At 46.1% G+C, this 22,671-nt stretch overlaps 1 protein-coding gene across 7 annotated transcripts in view; it reads right to left on the bottom strand.

Annotated features, from left to right (window-relative positions):
• The window catches only part of BCAS3 (BCAS3 microtubule associated cell migration factor), a 602,771-nt gene that overhangs the window by 22,023 nt on the left and 558,077 nt on the right, over positions 1–22,671 (bottom strand). For 6 of the 7 annotated variants that reach the window (XM_061605382.1, XM_061605385.1, XM_061605387.1 and 3 more), the window contains one exon: positions 7,243–7,410. In XM_061605382.1, coding sequence (XP_061461366.1) covers positions 7,243–7,410 — 168 coding nt within the window. Of the gene's footprint in view, positions 1–7,193; positions 7,411–22,671 lie in introns of all 7 variants that reach the window. The other variant, XM_061605386.1, reaches the window with a different exon arrangement.

The raw sequence follows: 22,671 nt of genomic DNA, 5'->3' as shown, positions 1-22,671 counted from the left end.
CCTGGCATTTGCTGGTATTGTTCCTGACAAACTTGAAATTATTTTGGAGGTACTTCTTAAAATAAATGGATGGTCAATTCCACATGTGTTCCCTCAAAAACACTACCTCCACTGTTGGAGGCAGTATGCTTCTGAATGCCAAGTGCCGAAAACTGCAGGAGGGGAGAGTGCTGTTGTGCTTAGGTCCTGCTTGTGAGCGTCCTGTAAGTTGGTCAATGTGAGGATGCTTTGGCCTGATCTAGCAGGGCTCTTCTTACTTTCTTATGTGTTTAACCTTGGGAGAAGGGCTGTAGCTCCGTGGCAGAGCATCTGCTTTGCATGCTGAAGTTTCAATCCGTGGCATCTCCAAGCAGGGCTGGGAAAGACTCCTTGCCTGAAACCCTGCAGAGCCGCTGCCAGTCAGAGCTAGATGGACCAACAGGTCTGACTAAGGTGGCTTCCTATGTAATTCCATTCCATCCCATTTCCAGTTATCAGTTTCTTTTTTAAAAAGTATAAAAATCTATATTTAAATAGTATTCAAATACACCTTTTAGAAGAAAGTATGTGTTTAAATATGTACATTATCCTAAAGTACACATTTCTAAACATATTTGTCCTAACATTTGCATTTTAAAATGCATTTCTGGTGTACTTTCTGAGCCAAGGTCTGTACCGCAAAATGCAGAGGAGCGTGAAACCTGAAGGATAATTACGGCCTGATCCTGGCGCTAGTCCGGCAGGTGCAAATTAGGTCAGTTTGCCTAAAGATGCAGAGCCGACAAAAGTCTCCTCCATCCTTGCCTCTTAACTAGAGCTGGATCAACTTCCCCTATGGAAATATTTTTAGCGCCACTGTTGCTGTTTCTGGGCCAAGCTGAAAATGCAGACGGAGCTCGGGCAAGATCCAGCTTTTCCCCTCAAACTGCATGTTTCGTCTTTGACGGAAGCTTGGGAGAGGAAATGGCTTGTTGAGCTGCCCACATTCAGAGCTTAAAAATGGCCCATCACCAAGATTCCAGAGATTTGGAACTAATTCCAGAACAACAATTTTTAAAAAAATGCAGTTGTTGGCAATGGCATTGCAGTGAGGAGTGAATGGGAGGAAGATGAAACAGACGCAATGGCAGGAGAGAACACGCCCCACACCAGTTAAGGCCAAAAGTGCATTTGAAGGTGCAGTTAATACTGAGCCAGGGTTAAAATATTCAAAATACAGGCATCTGGATTCTGTAATTCCCAAACTGTGTGCCAGATCTTGTTAGTGTGCCACAAGACATACATTCACAACAAAAGCCTCTTGTGACCCCAAGGCTCCCATTGCAGAGAGGGTGTCTACTATCTCTCTGTATGATTTCATGCTCTTCTCCCATTGCAGGTAAATAACTGGTGTTGGCCAGATTGGTTAGTCTTTCCCCATGTAGAGGGGTGGAATACCTGCCCTTCAAAGAGGCTGCTGCTCTGCGTGATTCACTGTTCTGGCTCTGCACCCTTCACATCATGCTCTGTTGGGGGCAGAATTCCCAAGGCAATCATTCCCCAAGGGAGACTCAAAGCAGAATTGTCTACTCATTGTATATCTGCACAAAGTCACGGCTACGGGCTTGCCTCTATCCAAATCCAAATCAGGAGGACCATCTAGATCAGGAAATACATATATCAATCACTACCAGAATTAAACAGCAGATGTAGTAAGAGAAACAAAAAGCTACAAGACTTCGCAGAAAACCATCATCAAGGCTAACTTGTGTTCACATGGGCCAATGCCCCAGGCAAATGAAAATGACTTCACCTGGCATCAAAATGGCATCAATGTCATTGCCTGGTGAGACTCTCTGGGGAAGGCATTCTGCAAATGGGGTAGTATTACTGGGGGGGAGCCTTCTCCCTTGCCACCACCCATGGAGCGACATGGAGGAGAACCGCAGATAATGAGTGGCCGCTATAAAACTGGCGGGGGCGGGAGCAGTACTGGCTCTGGGACTGCCCTCATGAGCCCTCCTCTCTCAATGCAGCTTCACCTTTCCACCATCATGCCCAGTTGCTGTTCTTTCTCTCTTGTATCATTGCTGCCACATGCTTGCTGGCAGAGCCAACGAGTAATCAGGCAGTGGCCTCTCCTCCTCCTCCACACCAGAGCAAGAGGCGGGTGAACATCAAAGCAGATTGCAAAGGGAAAGAGAAGGCGCAGGTTCGGAGGGGGTCTCTTGCCAGTGGGTGTGAGTCCTTGGCAGATGCCCAACTGTGATGACCTTTGATGTTGGACGTGTGGGGAGCAGAGCTGAGAGAATGGGTGGACAAAACATTTTCAATCTGCTCCACTTTTCATGTGCTCACTCCAACAGGGCTCTTCCATCCCATATCCACGTTTTTTTGTTGTTATGTGCCTTCAAGTCGATTATGACTTTTGGCGACCCTATGAATCAGCAACGTCCAGTAGCATCTGTCATAAACCACCCTGTTCAGATCTTGTAAGTTCAGGTCTGTGGCTTCCTTTGTGGAATCAATCCATCTCTTGTTGGCCTTCCTCTTTTTCTACTCCCTTCTGTTTTTCCCAGCATTATGGTCTTTTCTAGTGAATCTTGTCTTCTCATGATGTGTCCAAAGTATGATAACCTCAGTTTCATCATTTTAGCTTCTAATGATAGTTCTGGTTTAATTTGCTCTAACACCCAATTATTTGTCTTTTTCGCCATCCATGGTATGCGCAAAGCTCTCCTCCAACACCACGTTTCAAATGAGTTGATTTTTCTCTTATCTGCTTTTTTCACTGTCCAAATTTCACATCCATACATAGAGATCGGGAATACCATGGTCTGAATGATCCTGACTTTGGTGTTCAGTGAAAAAAAAATCAGCACAAAAATCCACATTTTAATATGTAGTCTTAATCAAATTCTCTCAAATTACACATTACTAAATATATTTTAATCATCAAATGCACAATGAAATGCAAAATTTAACATGTTTGTTTAGCAAAGAACTGTGTCAGAAAGTCCGAATTCCTCAGCCGTCTCTAGCTGGAAAATGCACATTTGCAGAATGTAGGAGTGCTAGACAACTCTATACAACAGTATTCATGTTTGGAACTGGATTTTTATTTCCGTTTAGAAGCTGAAAAATAAATGCTGTTGCCTGTGCATTGGGACTGTCATGTGTATCTTGGACGACAGTTTATGAACGACAGACTTGGCTTGAGAGGCAGACACAATACTGTCCGGATTGTTAGATAACGAGGCTGAAGGGGCGTTTCCCAAGGCACAGCCAAACTGGTTTGTACAGCTGGGTCTATCACTTAAGCCACATTGAAAATAAATTTTCTTTTTCTATTCTTCAGATCTGGTTCCTTTTCCGTCCTCTGTCTGATAGCTGCTGCTATTTCTGTCAAGTCAGAGAGTGGAAAAGACCCTTGGTCACCGAGGTAAACGCTCCTACCAGATTTTCCTGCATGTCTTTAAGCAATTTTTAGCAGATGGCTCCAAGCTACATTTTATGCTGACTAGTGTTACAGAAGCCTTTGAAAAATACCTCTCCTTTGCCTTATCTTTCCAAGTATAGGAGTTTGGTAAACCTTTGTTTTATTTTTAAATGAAAAGTAGGACTGTTCAGCCAAGTAAAACTTTTTTGCTTGATTAACCACCTTGAGCAATTGTTTGATCATTGAAGATCCACTTAAATTTAAACTCCTTTGCCAATGGCCCATCTAGTCCAGCGTCCTGTTCTCACAGTGTCCAACCTCTGGGAAACCTGCAAGCAGGACCTGAGTGCCACAGTGCTTGCCCCACTTGCAGTTCTCAGCAACTGGTATTTAGAGACATACTGCCTCCAACAATGGAGTGAAAACAAAGGGGTGAAAGAGGCTGCTTATGAGGATAAGAACATAGGAAGATCTTGCTGCATCAGGCCAATGCCCACCTAGTCCAGCATCCTGGTCTCACCGTGGCCAACCAGATGCCTCTGACACACACTGTTCCCCCTAGAGACAAGTAGGGAACACACACACACACTTCAGAGCAGGAATGGGGAGCCTGCAGCCCTCCAGATGTTGCTGGACTCCAGCTTCCATTGGCCCCAACACCACATGATCAATGGTCAGCTGTATTAGAGAAAGTTCCCTGCTCTGCAGTTTCTATGGAGGGATAAAATCCATTTGTCCTATATGTTTATGTGTTGACAGAGAAGACAAACCGGCTTAAACAGAAAACAAGGGTGAGTTCCACACTGGATCTAATGTTTATCATGGGGGAAAAACTAGAATGTATTTATTCACACACTCCCGTAAGTCATTACTCCTTTCCTGTCTGTTGGAGGAAGCAGCACGGAGCACCTTTGGAAAAATAAGATGACTAATAAAATGTGTAAATTGAGCAGACATTCCTAGGGGTGCAGAAACAAGCATGCATGTAGGGTGTCCTAGTTGCGCCCAGGTACCCTAAATCAGCGTCTCCTGAGACAACTCTCAGTCATCCTCTGAAAAGAGTCAAAATTGGTTCAGTTTAGCCAGGTGGGTAGGGAGATGTGATCCTTTCCAAGGCGGCTTTAGACAAAGAGCAGCCAAATTGTCCATTAGAGCGTCCACTGTCCCCCCATCAACAGCAACCCCACAAGGGACAGACAGCTCTCCATTTTACCCACATAACAGCATGGCTCTCGCTCAGAGTTAAAAACAGCACATCCCAGGAGTTAAAACGCTTATTCCAGGCAATGTAAGAAAGCCAGTATTGCGGGGAGAAATTTATGGTGTTGCTCGACAGACACTTCATTGCTGGCATCATTTAGTCCAGCTGACTGGGTGGAAAAGCATTTGAGAAAGTGAAGGCTAAGCAAAAAAAAAATTTAAATAAAAGAGAGACAAATGGCTGTTTCAGCCAAACGCTTTCAGCAACAGAGTAAATATTAGAAGGTTAGAAGAATGGGGATAGGTTTCAAAAACAGCCAACAATATTGTTTGAGATATAGCGGAAAGGGACAGCCATTTGTCTTGACCTCTGCTAGCTCTCCAGTTTTTAGCTTGGCAATAAATGAGATACTTGGCATACAGCCCAGGTCTTTCGCACCTGGATCTCTTGCCCCCACGATGGTCTGATTCAGTATAAGGCAGCTCCCTACATTCCTCCATCAGTGCCAATGTCCTGTGCTAGTCTTTGCAAAGTCATCCATGTTGAGCCACATGTCCCAAACTCAGCAAAATGGCTGAGAAATTTGAGTTGCACCAGACCCACTCATTGAGCTTCTGGGACCATTTTCAAGCTTTTCTCTTTAACAAGGAAGGCGAGGAGCTTGTCATTTCTGGAAAGGCAAATAGCAAGACTTTTAAGCTTCCTTTTTTATGCTGTATCGTAATAATTATTATTTATTATATTTCCCCAGGTTCTTTGGCACTTATGGAGATATCCGGAACGCACTCTCTAACCTAATCATTTTTCTTTCTTTGAGGTTCCAGCAATTCAGTTCACATTTAAAGACAAACCTACATAATTCGCACTTTCTGAAACGATATGCAAGCTGAAACATAGACATCCTTTGAAATCTGCAGTTCTCCGAACGTTGCAATGCAGTTATTCAGCCAAGTAACGCATACAAACACGCATCTACGAGGGTAGTGTGGATACAAACGCCTATATTAGTGAAAATCCAAAAATGTGCATTATATCTGGGAACATTGCCTAAGAAAATGTGTACATTAGGAGAAATTTGCACTAAAATACAGATGAATTTTCATGAGGACTTTAATTTTGTTTTCCCCCCCGAACTGATGTGGAAATGCGGAGAACTGAACTTCAGACTGGAAAAATGAGAGACTGAGTGAAACCAAAATGGACAGATTCGCCCATCCCTATAGCTGACCCAATCATGCAAGAGGACGAGCTACAACACCCACCCACCCCAACTACTCTTGTGTTGATGCTGGCATTTGCAGCTGCCACTCCCAAACCCAAGCTGGACCCTTCTTGTGGGGAAAGAGGGAATCAGCCGAACACCAATCCCAACAGCCAACAGCGTTTGCAATCTGCAAGCATTCCAGCGTCCCAAAGGCCTCTTGAGCTGCAGCCTAATCCTCGAGAGTGCCATTCCATTTATGTTAATGGGCCCTTTAATTTATCACAATAATGGACTCTGATGAAGATGGATTAATTTGGATTATGGAAGCCAGCACTTTGTCGAAGGCAGATAATTATACACCCAGAACCTTATCTGCGCATCTGCTGCTGATCCGTGCATGCCATGTGAGGGAAAGCAGGCGATGTCCCTGCTGTGCATGGAATGGGGTGCACTGGAGGGGGGGGAGGAAAGCTGGAAGTTTTTAGGGAGGGCCGACACAGCAGGAAACAATAGTATCTGTTAAATGTTCAAGGCACACAGACATTGATCTTCATGTGGTCATGGCAGACACAAACACCTGGAGAGAGACGGGGCGTCATCACATGACGGACAGCGTTAAGACGGCCCACAGAGTTGGATGTGGGTGGGAAGGGAAGGAAGAGCCTATTTTGGAACAGGACGTGGTGAGACGATCAACCGTTTTCTCACTCATTGGGATTCTGGGCATGGTGCTACTAGTGGCACTTCTGGAACTGCGAGCGATGTTGGAAATGGAACCAACGCTCCCATAGGGCAGGGAGGGGGCCCTCCAGGTGTAGCTGGACTCCAGTTCCCATCAGCCCTAACATGGGCAACAGAGGTGGCAGGAGTCATACTCCAACAATATCTGGAGGGCCACAGGGTCCCTATTCTTGCTCTAACTGTCCATGCTAGTGGCTTATCACAAAGGACAAAGATCTGTGGATTCTCCGTTCTAGCACTGGCAATTTCTGACACCAATTCTGTATTCCTTGTAAACCCCAGCCTGCCCCTGGCAGCATTTATAGTCATTTGAGGTATATATGTTGGGGAAGTAACAGCCAGCTGGGATGAGCACAATCAAAGCAGGATATTTGAAATGGACCAGAAACCTCTCTCACTCCTGAGAGTCACACGGCCCTAGAGGCCTGCTGTATAGCTTCAAAACCTGCTATCCTTCCTCGGTCAGAAAGCTACAATTCCATCATCGCTAGGTTGATGCACTGGATAGTCAACCTCCCAACACCCAATGCTTCAATTATGTTCAAGTTCTTCCCTGATATGTTCAGCATTTGTGGGAAGGGGTGGAGTTGCTCTTGGTGGAGAAAGGCAATGGGGGAAATGAACATTATAAGTTAGTTAAAGAAAATCACCATTGGGTGAGAGGCGTACGTGATCTCTGACCACATGTCTTCTTTGTACCTGTTCCAGATCCCACTATGTCCCGACCGGGTGACTCGGACATGGCATCCGCCAACCGTTCCCGGAGGCCCTCATCAGTTGGTTCCATGGAAGACAGGTGACGGAGCCCGAAGCTCTCAGGCCAACTCCCACAGACTTCCAGGAGGGTCATGCTCCGATCAAAGGCACCTTCAGGAGAAACGACAGGACAAATGATTAGTTTATGCTATTTTTCAATGAAATAAAATATCCAACTTGCTTTTATCAAAATGGCAGCATCAACTCAAGAAAGAATTGGATGCCAAGTAGAAAATGATAAAATATAAAGCAATGTTAAAAAAAAGAAATCCACAGAAGTATTGCCTAAAAAAAGATCACAGGTTGGAAAAAAGGTCATGCTATGGGTTGTGTTGAACATACTGAGAGTAGACCCACTGAAATTAATGAATTGAAGTTTGTTGTGTCCATTAATTTCAATGAGTCTACTCTGAGTAGAGTTAACATTGGATGCAGCCCACTGAAATAAATGGGCACGACTGACTTTCAGTGTGTCTGCTCTGAGTAGATCTCATTTGGTGACAACCCCAAAGGATGGTGTCTAAAGACAGATTGACTGAAAACACTCTAGAAGAGCCACGTCCTAAAAGTTAGAATCCTGATAGATGTCTATTCACAAGTAAGCCCCGCTGAGTTCAGGGGGGCTTCCTCCCAGGTAACTGGGTATGACATGCTGATGATGAATTAAATCTATATCCCGCCCTTCCTCCCAGTAGGATTGCAGCCTAAAAGAATGTAGGGCTGTATCCAGTGAAAAACAATGGGCAGGATTACCTTGGGGTCTATTTATTTCAAAGGGTCGACTTGGGAGTAAAACTTAGTTGGAGACAATCCATTGAGCTGGGATTTGGCAGACCTCTCAACAAAGCTGGCACCATTTCTGATCAGGCCTGGCTTCTGAATGCCCGCTGGGCTTCCTCCAGCAACAGCACTTGAATCAGGGCCTCAAGATGCTTGTCACTGGGCAACAGTTGCCATTTTTCCAATGGCTACAATCGTATCCAAGTGCTCCTCCAGAAGGCAGGGCCTCCCTTGCATGCAGAAAAAGTTAACACTTGACATGCACACGGGACATGATCAGTACAGCCCATAGATTATGCACCCATTGCACATTCTGTTCCCTAAATGATTCTTTCTTGAGAGAAGCCTACCACTCCGAGCAACTAAACTGGTCACTGATATCCAGGGCCCGATCCAGGCTCAAGAAGGCCTGGGTAAGGAAAGCCACTGCCTATAACCAGGGAGCTCACAGACATTTTAAATTCCCCACAATGCCCCAGAGTGCTTGATGATGTGGCATTACTCTGGAGCATTCAGTGGTGACCTGAAGTAGGCTGTCATGCTAATTTTCCACTATGCCTTAGAACAACGATGCATCCAGTGATCTGTGGAATTGTGGGAAATTTAAAATGGCGGGTGGCTCCTGGATCCAGCTGCTGAGGTGACTGGACCTCAGCAGAGGCCTGAAGATGCCGGGTGCTGACGCTGCCCCCACTGGCATCAACTGGCCCTACAAGAACCAGAGAAAGAAGTGTGGGCACACTTGTCGGAGACACTGGCCGAGATGATATAGTGAGAAGAAAGGCAACTTAAAAAATAATTCCCTTAACTCACAGTTGTTTCCTAATTCAAAATAGGACATGACGTTTGACTAAATGCAAAGATTAGATTGTGGATCCCAGATCACTTCAAAGTACAAATTAAAATTATTCAAGTCTTACTATATAGCAGCTCTACCACGACAGCTTACTTTAAATCATTCCCCCCCCCCAGAATGAGATTACTGTCCAGGGGCTTTGACGCTCGATCCTCCACATGTCATTTCGCTCAGCAATTAGGTAACTGAATATGAAGTGTTTAGCGGGCCTGGCTTTTGCCAGCCTGCTGAGGTGGGGGAAGGGAAGAAAATGCCAGCGTTTTTCTCAAAGTTAAAAGAGCACAAAACACATCCCTCGGTTATCAGGCCTCTGGTGCTCCCCTTTGATCAGCCGTCAGAAACTATCTGCGCTTCTGAGGTGACTGTGCAACTTCACGGCTCACTCCCAGCCTCTGACAGGTAGTAATAGAAAGGGCGAGAGACCAGGCCCTGCGGCAGGCGTCCCTTCCTCTGATAACGCCCAAAGTACCAGGCGATAACCGGTGGTAAACACTCAGGCTGGCCAGCTAATCCTTGCATCAGCAAAGAGGACAGATAATATGAAAAGCTAATGGCCTGGACGCAATAAATACATACATGGTGCGTGGGTGGGGGAGTCTATTTGGTGTTTTAAGCCCCATGAGGGGATCCCCAAATTTAGTCAACGTCTCTTCCAATTTTTATGCCACTTCCTGGATTTGTTCCGCTGCTATATCACTGTATGATTGTATTTATTTATTTATTATTAAATTTATATCACACCCTTTCCCCCAGAAGGAGCTCAGGGCAGCAGACAACAAGTAATAAAACTCAAAAAAATCTTAAAAACAAAACAAAACTCTTTAAAAACATCTTAAACAGTCCCGTTCCAGTACAGATGCAGGCTGGGACACAGGTATCTGCTGAAAAGTCTTGTTGGAAAAGTCTTCAGTAGGTGCCAAAAAGACAACAGAGATGGCATTTTTACTTTGCAAACTCTTTTTTGATTCGCCTTCATGCCAAGGGCATGAAGAAGGGGCCACAACTCAGCATGCTTTGGGGGCAAAGGTGCCAAGTTTAACGACCAGGTGGCAAGTGTTGGGAAATATCTCTACTTTGAGACCCCTCAAGTCAGAGCAGATAATTCTCAGTGAGATGGACAGACAGTCTGGCCTGAGATATGGCAGCTTCCTGTGTTCATATGTGCGGTAAAGACAGTGTGGTATAGTGGTTACGGTGTTAGAAGAGGACCAGAAAGGCTGAGATTCAAATCCCCACTCAGCCACACAGTTCACTGGGTGATCTTAAGCCAATCATTCTTTTCTTGCCTACCCTACCACACACATTGGCCATTGACTGAGCACTTATTCCAGTTCGTTTGCAGGGAGGTTACAGCAAATTACGACAAGCAAAATGCTATCCTAGATATTCAAGGGCATTTCTGCTTATCGCAGAAAGTCCGATCTGTTGGGGAAGTTGGTTTGTCACACAAGCGCACTAAATCTGCTTTAACTGCACAACCTGAATTTACCAATACATGACAAAATCCCACCAGAAAATAGTGACAGTCTGGAAGCACCCCAAGTCTTTGTCCTCTTCCCTGGGGATTCTCTTCGGGGATTTGCAGCGTTTTATCCAATTCAGTTTGCATTTAAAGGCGAACTTACATAATCCACACTTATATCAACTGAAACGCAGCCATCTTTTGAAATTTGCACTTCTCCAATTTATGCAGTGCCGTTCCCCAGCCACGTAACTTGTACACAAATGCATATACTAGGGTATAGGGTGCCTATAAATACACTAGGGAAAATAACATACAAAAATGCAGTATGTTGGGAGAAATTGCTTTGAAAACGTGTGTATTAGACAAAATGTGTATATTAGGGGAAATGCTGATGAAATTCCAGGACTTTTTCTTAAATTGCAAAGTGATATGGAAATGTGGCAAACTGAATTTAAGACTGGAAAAATGAGGAACAGAGAGAAACTGCAATGGAGAGACTTGGCCCTCCTTCCCTCCCCATCACTCATCTTTTTTCTCCAGGCGAAGCATACCGAGCTCCTTCAACCTTTCCTTGCAGGCCTTGTTTTGCGTACCACTGACCGTCTTCCACTACCTTCCTCTGAAGCCGTTCCAATCCCTCTCCATCCTTCTCAAAAGTGTGGCGCCCAGAACTGGGGGAAGGGTGTCTTGTTCGGAGACTCCCAAAGATACCCCTTCCTCCCCTTTTTGAAGAGGCTGACGGGGGATCAAGCCTTTTTATCACATTTCACAAGTGGGAAACCCAAACACCTTCGCCCTCCTTTTAAGCAGGACTATGAATAACAGCACCAATTGCTTTTGATGCCCTGCCAAGGTGACTATAGACAGGCACCCAAATTAAAAAAAAAAATCAAACTTCAGAGGGAGGGAGAGACTCTAGTTCCAGAGATGTTTGAGCGAGAGCTGGGGAGACAAGGCTAGCGTTACCTCCTCCATCAAGCCCCAAGACCTGCCAAGAGTTCTTAACTGGCAACTTGTGAGGTGTGAGCATTAATGTAAATGATGCTTTCAGGGACTAACGGTGCCAAAAAGCTTTCTTGGGGCTCGGAGAGCTCTGTCTTGATCTTCTCCCTTTTCACCTCCACGATGGCATTCCACATACATGCCTGGTAATAAATCTCATGCCGAGAGCATTATGCTATGATCACATGTGTGCCAATAACCCGTTTGCCAGGGGCAGCCCCCTTTTTCTGATACATGCCCTGAGTACATCAGGGCCCACTTTTGGGGTTGCACCCAACTAAGTTCTCCTCAGAGTAAACCCGCCCAAATTAATGAACCTAAATCAGTTGGGTCCATTAATTTCAATGAGTTTATTCTGAGTATGGCTAATGTTGGATACAGCCCTTTGTTTCTAGGCGAGAATTGGGGAATGCCATTAAAAACTTCTTTATGTGAGTCACTAACGCTACTATTCACAACCTCCTTCCTAGGGGCGGTAGAATTTTCTGATGCATCTTGACTATGCACATGCATGAAAATGAGCGCACCTGGACCCTAATGTACAATATATGTTATTTTCTAAACCTCCTTCCGGCCCTAAGGGCCCCCAAGGGAGTGTAGAGAGCTAACAGTTCAAGCGTCCACAGGGTGGGGAGTTTGGGGTCCTCCAGATCTTGCTAGATTACAACTCCCAGGCTAGCTGAGGCTGATGTCCAAAACCATCTGGAGGACCAGAGGTTCCTTATCCTTATGCGTTTACCCAGAAGTAAGACCCACTGAGTTCAACGGGGCTTACTCCCAGGAAACCATGTACGTATAGGATTGAGAGGCTAAGCCTGGCATAAGTGGGTGGCATCGCTGGGCACCTGCCAGGGCTCCAGCACCCTGGCATACCTCACAGGTGATGCCAGCTCTGAGACGTTTTTGCTCTGGGTGGCGGGGGTGAAGGAATTCTGCCCTTTGAAATTCTCACACCACACCCCTGATGTAAACATTGCTCTGGGGCATTGTGGGGAATTAAAATGGCAGCTCCCATGAGGCACTGCAGCTTGTTAGGTAAGCCTGCCCCAGATGGGGGAGGAGGGGCCACTGACGTAGAAGGGGGTCCGCCAGTGGAGGCTGCCCCATTTGGGTGAATGGGCCACTGCCCCACCAACAGTCAACTCCCAGCCAGCCCCCCCCCCTTACAGCCAGCCCAGTGGGTGGCCCTCCTCGCCAGCTCCCTCCTCCTTAGTCTCAGGGTAGCCCTTGTACAACTGAGCAGGGAGGAGGACACGATCTGGGGGCTCTGCCTGTCACGGCCTCTGGACCCACCTACTGTTTGGCGCCCTGCCTTCCGCCCTACCAGTCTCAACGGGCACCAGGCACTGCTGGGGTCCACTTGAGAGACAAGGGACCCCTCAAAACTTGAACCTGCCCTGCCCATCCTATATGAGGTTCTGAACAAGGAGGTGTTTGCAAACTGTTTAGCCAGGAGAAGGCCGTACCTGGGACAGATTCCAAAAGGACCTGGGACTGTCCCTGAAATATAGGAGCCCTCAGAGCATATGGCCAACCCCATCTCCACCCCACCACCCTGGTTTCACTGGGCTCTGATAACCTTTCAGCTTGGTGCTCCCCGCTACTGGAATTGCACTTCGGATTAAGGCGATCGGCTTCACTCGGTCTCCAGACAGCCGTTAATCCCTACCTGGTTTAATATTTCATCAGTTCTGACACTGAGTTACTGAGCCCAGCTAGGAACGACACATGCCACGTTTAAACAGACGGCAGAGCTGCGAGCATCTTCCCATTTGTGTGTCTGTCACCTCTAAATCTGGCATTAAAGTAATCCAAGAGCTGCAATGTTTACACACTGGAAAACGGAGAACCCTTAGCAAAGGCCAACTTCATCTGGAATCTTTCAGTCTGCTGCTCTCATTGTTTTGCATAATTTATTCTGGTTTTATTAGTCACTGGGCCAGGAAGAGGGGAGGAGGACAATATGCTATACAGAGGGCACTGGACTGGTGATTCTGGATCATGGGAAATCCTTCTGAGCCCCCCCTCCCCAGCTCTTGAGACTTCAGGCATTATCCACACAGCCTTTCTTCTCAGTCACAAGGACTAGAAACGTAGATTTTATTTTCCATTTTAAATAGAAGGCAAGATCTTCAGACGGTAATTTATTCAGAGGAGAGAAGGCTTCCGAGTCTTTATCAGGCATTGTCCACACATTGTAAAGCAGTGGTGGGGAGCCTTTTTCAGATCGAGTGCCACATTTCCATCTGGTCAACCTTCCGGGGGCCACGTGCCAGGGATGGGCAAGCCCGGAGGCAAAAGTGGGCAGAGCAATGAATGTAGAAGTTACCTTTTGTACAGCAGGCTAGTTACTACTCTCTGTCTCTCTTACACCCACCCACATCCACACATAAAGACATGCACACATATCCTCCATCCAGGAAAGCAGAATGCATGGCCAGACTTCAAGGGCACATTCCAGCCAGGCAAGAATACTCAAGGAGGGCACAAAGTAGGGCTGCTGAGGGCCGTGGGCTGTGGAGAGGGGATGTGGCTGAGGAGGGGTGGTGGCCGAGGCAGAGTTACGAGGGCCAGAAAGAGTGTGCATGCGTGCATGTGCATGCATAACGCATTTTATGCATTTGAATTTACTGTAATGTTCATGTTTTTGTTGTGTATTTTATTATATATGTATGCAATTTCATTGCAGCCGCCATGAGTGCCGTGTTGTAGGGTAGAAGGGTGGGATAGAAATATTTTAAATAAATAAATAACTAGAGAGGCCTAGAGGGCTGCTGTTGGTCCCTAGTCTTAGAGTCTTCCTTCTCAGTCACAAGGACTAGAAACTTGACATTTTTTAAGATGAGAACTGAGATCCTTGGAATTTAATTTATTCTGAGGAGAGAAACGATAAAGACACAGAAAACATGTAGCTGTCATGAGAAACCATCACCTGCTTCCTCTCTACCACTTCCCCACACCTAGAGCATGCATCCAAGCTGGGATGAGGCATTTTGATGGTATGGCAGTATTGTCCATGAAGACTAGCACCTTGCTCCTTAGTAGCCCCTTGAAGGTCAAGACAAACGGCGCAGTTTGCCCTATATTTGAGCCAGCTCTACTCTCTCCATCGCAAGGTTCATCTCCTTCCAGAAGAGTAGTGTGTCAGTCTGTTGCAGCAAAAAATAACCAAGGGCCTCATAGCACCTTGTAAAGACTAACCAATGTATTAAAGCTCACATACTTTCTTTCTAATTAATCTCAGGAACAATCCCCCCGTTGTATGTTTTTAATAAATCAAGGCTTAAAGTGTGAAAGATAAGCTTTTGGAAACAGTGGCAGGAATATCTACTGCCGAAGTTCAGTCTATATAACTTTTTCCATTCCACTGCCATGGTGTTCACTTTGCAGAATTCCTTGCAGCTGAGCTATAAATAGCAAGATGCTCAATGGTCTTGTATGCCAGCAGAACCCTAATTGCTGCCCAGCACTGTGGCAGAACAGGTGGAGGTGCAAGTGCAAGGGCCATCGTTTCTGAAACCTCCACAGCCATAGGAGAAGAATGTGGATGAGCAGGGAACACAGGAAGATGCCTCACACCGGATCAGACCATTAGGAACATTCAAAGCTGCCTTACACTGAGTCAGACCATTGCTCCATCCAGCTCAGTATTGTGTGCACTGGCCGGCAGCAGCTCCCCAGGATTTCAGGCAGGGAGTCGTTTTCCTGGCCCTACCTGGAGATGCCACTGGGGATTGTACCTGGGACCTTCTGCATGCAAAGCAGGTGCTCTGCCACTGAGCTGCAGCTCTACCCCACTGGTCCCTTCAGCCTCCAGGGGGCGTCTCACTCACTCCCACACCCCGCAACCTGTTCTACTGGATACAAGAGAATGCTTTATTCAAGCCTAATTTCAGTAGGGGAGGGTATCCTGTGGGTGCCAGGGAAGGCCTCTGAGGGTGCATGTGCACCCACGGGCACCACGGTGGTAACCCCTGGCCTGTTCTGACATGCAGCAGCTCTCCAGAATCTCAGGCAGAGAAGGGCCTTTCCCATCCTTTGCTACCCGTTTGTTTTCAGTAGAGACGTTGGAGACTGGATATGGAGCCTTCTTCTGTAGGGGAGGAGGTGTCGGACATCACCAAAAGAGAAGGCAGAAAGAGGGCACGAATTCGCATAATGATGCACACTTAGAAAGAATGATTTATTCGTTACATTTATATCCCACCTTTCCTCCAAGGAGCTCAAGGCGGCGCACACGGCTCCCCCCCTCCCTGTTTTATCCTCACGGCAACCATGTGAGGTAGATTTGGCTGGGAGGCAGTGACTGGCCCAAGGTCACCCAATGAACATAAGAACATAAGAAGAGCCTGCTGGATCAGGCCAGTGGCCCATCTAGTCCAGCATCCTGTTCTCACAGTGGCCAACCAGGTGCCTGGGGGAAGCCCGCAAGCAGGACCCGAGTGCAAGAACACTCTCCCCTCCTGAGGCTTCCAGCAACTGGTTTTCAGAAGCATGCTGCCTCTGACTAGGGTGGCAGAGCACAGCCATCATGGCTAGTAGCCATTGATAGCCCTGTCCTCCATGAATTTGTCTAATCTTCTTTTAAAGCCGTCCAAGCTGGTGGCCATTACTGCATCTTGTGGGAGTAAATTCCATAGTTTAACTATGCGCTGAGTAAAGAAGTACTTCCTTTTGTCTGTCCTGAATCTTCCAACATTCAGCTTCTTTGAATGTCCACGAGTTCTAGTATTATGAGAGAGGGAGAAGAACTTTTCTCTATCCACTTTCTCAATGCCATGCATTTCTGGGTGAGTGGGGATTCAAGCCCTGGTCTCCCAGGCCATAGCCTAACATCCTAACCATTACACCACGCTGCCTATAATAAATAGTTATTATAACCTAAATAGAAATACAAGATATCTCTCCATAGCGGGGAAGATTGTGACGACATGACTGGTGTGCCTGCTCCGTCTGCTTGTTCACAGGAACAACAATTGATGGGCAACTTTAAGACACTTCCCCCATCTCCAGAAGAAGGTATTATGTTAAAAACCCCTTCCCCACACTCCCACTCCAACATCTGCAAATTGCCACAGGCTCCCCCTTCAACTGCCTGCTCCGAGCTAATGGCCCTCCTGATGGCCTCATTTATTTGTAGCTTTCAAATGGGAAAAATACTTGTCATTTTTTCTTTCCTCTGTTCTGGAAATCCTTTCCTTTCCTACTTTTTTTTTTTTTTAACAAAATAGTTTCCTGGGATGAGATATGAATAAGCAACTCTCCCCCCCCCTTCGACATTTTCTTAATCCCAGCCGATCTTTTGAAGTACGAAACCCGCAGTCGACACGGATGATGTTTTCATTAATCAAAGTAGATGTTTCCAAAGCCATCAGCTTTATCACAACTGGGTTTCATATGTGAAACCCAATATACACACAGAACTGCACAGCTTGTCCTTTTGGATTACTCCTGACCTTTTATTCTCCTTTCTGGAGGATCTGCACTTCCTCAGCCTCAGGCCCGCCCACCTCACCAAAAGCCTTGGCCAAAGAGGCCTAGACGGAAAAAAGAAGAAGCCTGTTTTAGCCTGGGCAAAGGGAATAACAAAAAATGAAAATACAACCAAGAACGGCCCGTTGGTTGAAAAGCTGCCTTTGTTTTAGGAGATGCTCACAGCTGTGGATGGGCTAGCCAGCTGCAGATTTCAAATATGACCAAGGTGGTCATTGCCGGCGACAAGCGCAGGAAAGCCGGAGAAGAAGCCAGTGAGGCTGCGGCAGAATATGGCAGTTAAGTGTAGAATCAGAGGAGAACCCAGCAGAACCTGATTTACTGGCTTTTCAGGTCCTAGTATTAGATTTATTTATTTAATTAATTGATTGAAAACATTTATATACCACTTAATTGTTTGCATTTGTAAGTGGTGGCCCTGACATTTTAGGGTCATTTTCTTGGGGTGTCGAGGCAGAGGAGTGTAATCTCAAGAGGGAAGGCCCAGGGTCAAGGATCTACAGTTTTCTTTTGTTACTAGAACCCCAAGGTCTGCCGACCGGAACCATTTGCAAAATACTGTCTGGGGCGGAGCCAGGTACAAAACAGCAGCTCAGGGGGGTGGCGCCAATTACCTCCTGCCCTCCGTGAGCCACACAGGGGGTGCATATGCAAGTACGAAGGGTCATCAGAGTAAAAACATTGACTGCTGACGGTATGGGTTGGTGGGGGAGAAATGGCATGTTTCAGTGTCCTCCTGTAGAAACACACTCCCTGCAAGTGGAACGAACATGAAGTAACATCTACAACTTGAAATGGTGCCTTCCCAGTAAATCTGTATTACACGATTCATCTGAATGGAAAACTGTTGTTCTTGCTGCTGGTGCTTCTGCTGAGGGCCAAATTCCTTCATGGGTCATCTGTCGGGAGCAGCCTACTGGCAATGTGCTGGGCCAGGACAGGAGGTGGGCAGGCTGAGGCCACTGGTGGGTGGGGCCACAGCCAAAGGGGGGGGCACCTTTCTTTCTTACATACTCTTATCTCTCTCTGCCACCCCTTTTCCCTATCTTCCTCTCCTTCCCAGCTAAGCAGGCTGCCAGGGAGGAACAGACAGCCAGAGCTCCAAACGGATTGTTTACAGGGGGCTTTCCCCTTCCTTTTGCCCAGTCTGTTTCAGCTTCCCCCCTCCTTCTCTCTCTCCGTCTGCCCCCCTTCCATGAAATTAGGCTGAAGGCTACACATGGCCATTGGGCCAAGGGGTATTGCTCCCCTGGTTATAGATCAATCCCTAGTGTCCTTGGGGGAAGTCACTCTCTCTCGACCTATTCTACCTCACAGGGTTGTTGTAGGGCTCAAAATGTCTCTTTTTCTGAGCTCAGAAGCAGGGTGGAATACAGATGTGATAAGCACAGCCAGTCCATGTAACTGAGTAACTGCGATCTGAACTGAAGCCTGTGCATTTTGAGCCCTGGTTTTCGTAATCATGAGTAATTTCTGACCTCACCAAGAAGTCTGGGACGCATAAGTTGTATCTTCCCGACATCACACCGCTAAGAATCAGGAAATGCTGATTTTTGTCAGAACCAATTGAAAAAACACACCGCCTTGCTTCACTTAAGAAAACAGCCGGGTTTATCGGGGACATTATCAACCCCTGTGGTGTGTTGCATGCTCACAGATGTTTGTATACAAAAGGGTGCATTATACTTTTAGAAAGGAATCCGATTTATCCACAAGTAAAAGAGAAGCGGGAAGAGAGGGCATCTGACATTTCATCATTGATGTGGGGCTTGTGTTTGTTTGGAGTAAGTAATGTTTTCTATTACATTCTGAGACCCATGGATGGGTTTGCATAATTCTTGAGAGTAAGCGGCGGAACCTTAAGCCAAGAAGTTTAACGTTTTGATTGGGTTTCTTTTGAGTTTGTGAAACATCAGGGGGTTCCTAGAACAGTGTTAAAAAAAAAAAAAAAGGACGCCTGGACTGCAAGAAGGCGTTTCACTTGTAGAAAGAAGATAACGCAGATATATATGTCATATTGGTAGCTGACCAACGGGAGGCTTGGCAGGTGGTCAGCTGACCTTTAGGAGCATCATATGACTGAGCCGGCTGACCTATGGAAGGCTCAAGTGGGTAGTTTTGGGGCATGGTTAGGGACCAGGGATAGATACAGGTTATAAAATGGGGAAATTCCTGTGTGAAAACCATCCCAGGGCAGACTACTGGTCCCAGTCTGTCACTGGGCTTAGGCTTGGGTAGGAAGCAGGCATAAGCGATCAGAGTAACTCTGCTATCTTTGCTACGTAGCTGCCTAGGAACAAGGTGAGGTCTGTGCGTAACAGAAATCTCTGAGGCAAGAACTCCTAGGAGCCCACTGTGCTGATAGAATTGGGGACAAGATCCCAGGTCACCATTGGAGTATGACCAATGGTCAGTAGTGTAGTAGCAAATTCAGAACTGCAGGGTCCCTTCTCGCCCCCTTCTAGGATTAAGCAACCTTCTGAGATTATAGAATACTCTGGCCAGGCTTGAATGCTGCTATCTGCTTCTCTATCACTGCCACCATTTGACTGTCCTTTCTCACTGTCAGAGGTGTTGGATTCAATGTTTACATGTTTATCTCCTGCTGCTACCAAGCTGCTTGATGATATAGCTGGGATGCTATCATCAGGATTCACTGTCTTCTTCTGAAGTTACAGAATTCTCACTCTGCACAACTTGTCTTGGCCTTTTGAAGTAGGGACTAATAAAGGCTTGCTTGCAACTGACACTCATTGGGATTCTTCTCAGTGGCCAACAAGCTCCCCTTTCATGCTGATTGGCTTGCTGGAGACATAGGGATCCGGCTCTCAAAATGTAAGGAATCTAAGACCCTCCCAGGACCCCAGATGACTACACCCCTGCCAGTGGTATATCTTAAACAAGAGCATCTCCATTCCTATTTATTGCATGGTGAAATGTCTGAAATTGTAATCTGAGTTGAAGGAGAGCTTTTGAGGGAAAATGGAACTTGCTTTGCAATGGAGTCAAGCATCATGAGTCGAAGAGATTTGAATCTTGTTTGTTATTGATTTTGGCAACAACACTGGCCTAATCCAAAAACATCAGGTCAAATCCAGAGAATACCTTGGCAAATACACTGACCTCGAGGAAGTTTGAAAATTGCTGCTGCGTCCAGGGCTGGCTCACAGCCCCTCCGATACAGGCAACACGGGCTTCAATATGCATGCACGGATGCACACCCACCTACCTCTCCCATCAGTGTGAATGCTGTGTGCACTGTGCGCATGCCTGTCATCATCCAAGATGGAGGTGGGGGCTTCCCTAAGGGGCTGATGCTCCTGCAGCCATCTTGATTGATGGCAGGCATGCATGCTTTGAGTGCAGTCATTCACACAACACAATATATATTAATGCACAGAGCATGGGAAACAAGCAGGATGAACGAACTCTTAATGAAAATGGAAATGGACTGCCTTCAAGTCGATCCTGACTTATGGTGACCCTATGAATAGGGTTTTCATGGTGAGCGGTATTCAGAGGGGGTTTAACCATTGCCTTCCTCTGAGGCTGAGACGCAGTGACTGGCCCAAGGTCACCCAGTGAGCTTCATGGCTGTGTGGGGATTCGAACCCTGGTCTGCCAGGTCATAGTCCAGCACCTTAACCACTACGCCACACTGGCTCTCAAACTCTTAATACAGGGGGGTAATTATGACTTGATAGGTATAACTGAAACTTGGTGGGATGACTCCCATGACTGGAATACAGCAACTGAATGATATAACTTGTTCAAAAAGAACAGAAGGAATAAAAAGGGAGGTGGAGTGGTGCTATATGTTAAAAATATGTATCCCTGCACAGAAATCCAGGAAGATGAGCTTGGTAGCTCCACCAAGAGTATCTGGATTAAAATTAATGGGACAAGTAATAAAAGGAATGTGGTGATTGGAGTCTACCACCAACCACCCAATCAAGGAGAAGACGAGAATGTAACTTTTGAAAAGCAAATTGCCAATGTTTCGAGGAGGCATGATATAGTAGTAATGGGGGACTTCAATTATCCCGATATCTGTTGGGAGACAAATTCTGCCAAACACGGCCCCTCCAAGAAATTTCCGATTTGTGTTGGAGATAACTTTCTCCTACAGAAAGTGGAGAAAGCAACCAGAGGATCAACTATCCTGGACTTGATTCTAACCAAACAGAGATGATTTGGTGGATGAAGTGGCAGTTAAGGGAACTCTGGCGGAAAGTGACCATACCATACTTGAATTCTTGATTTTAACAGAAGCAAAAGCTGAGAGTAGCCATACGCGCACCCTGGACTTCAGGAAAGCTGATTTTAATAGAACAATTGTAAGTACAGTTCCATGGCAAGCGACCCTAATGAGAAAAGGAGTCCAAGATGGGTGGGAGTTTCTAAAAATGGAAATTCTAAAAGCACAATGGCAAGCAATTCCAACAAGGAAAAAAGGGGGGAAACAACAGAAGAAGCCAATGTGGCTTCACAAAAAGCTTATAGATGTCCTGAAAAAAAAAGGACACATATAGGAAGTGGAAAGAAGGCCAGGCCACAAAGGAAGAGTACAGACAGGTATCATGGAATTGCAGGGATGGTGTCAGGAAGGCTAAAGCTGAGAATGAACTGAGGTTAGCGAGAGATGCTAAAAGCAACAAAAAAGCTTTCTTCGGGTATGTCTATAGTAAAAGACAGAGAAAAGAAATGGTGGCACAGCTACTCAATGAGGATGGCAAAATGGTAAAAGATGACAAAGAAAAGGCAGAAGTGTTCAGTTCCTACTTTGGCTCAGTCTTCTCCCAAAAAAGGGTCTATGACCCTCCCGGGAAACATGAAGTGGAAGGGGCAGGATTGGAGTTTGAGATTGATAGACAAATGGTCAAGGAATACCTAATCACTTCAAAGTTCAAATTGGCAGGGCCCGATAAACTGCATCCTAGAGTATTGAAGGAACTGGCAGAAGAACTCTCAGAACCGCTGTCTATTATCTTTGCGAAATCATGGAGGACTGGTGAAGTGCCGGATGACTGGAGGAGAGCTAATGTTGTCCCTATCTTCAAAAAGGGCAAGAAGGAGGAACCAGGGAACTACAGACCAGTCAGCCTAACATCAATCCCTAGACAAACTCTGGAGCAGATTATAAAGCAGTCATTCTTTGAAAACAATGCAGTGATTACTAGAAGCCAACATGGATTTATGAAGAACAAATCCTGCCAAACTAATCTTATATCGTTTTTTGATTGGGTAACCTCCTTTGTAGAATGTGGGAATGCTGTGGACATAATATATCTCGACTTCAGCAAAGCTTTTGACAAAGTGCCCCATAATATTCTGATTAGCAAACTAATTAAATGTGGGCTGGATGGAACAACTATTAGGTGGATCCACAGTTGGCTCCAGAATCGTACTCAAAGAGTGCTTTTCAATGGTTCCTTCTCAAACTGGGTGGAAGTAACGAGTGGGGTACCACAGGGCTTGGTCCTGGGCCTAGTACTCTTCAACATTTTTATTAAGGACTTGGATGAGGAGGTACAGAGCATGCTTATCAAATCTGCAGATGATACAAAATTGGGGGGCACAGCTAATACTGTGGAAGACAGAAACAAAATTCAAAGGGACCTTGATAGGCTGGAGCATTCAGCTGAAAACAACAGAATAAATGCAAAGTTCTACACCTAGGAAAAAGAAACCAAATGCACAATTATAACATGGGAGATACTTGGCTCAGCAGTATGACACGTGAGAAGGATCTTGAAATTGTCGTTGATCACAAGGT

Source organism: Rhineura floridana, chromosome 21 (genome assembly GCF_030035675.1).
Source record: "Rhineura floridana isolate rRhiFlo1 chromosome 21, rRhiFlo1.hap2, whole genome shotgun sequence".
Taxonomy (NCBI): Eukaryota; Metazoa; Chordata; class Lepidosauria; order Squamata; family Rhineuridae; genus Rhineura; species Rhineura floridana.
The sequence above is the reverse complement of the archived record's forward strand: the minus strand, read 5'-3'. Positions and strand labels throughout refer to the sequence as shown.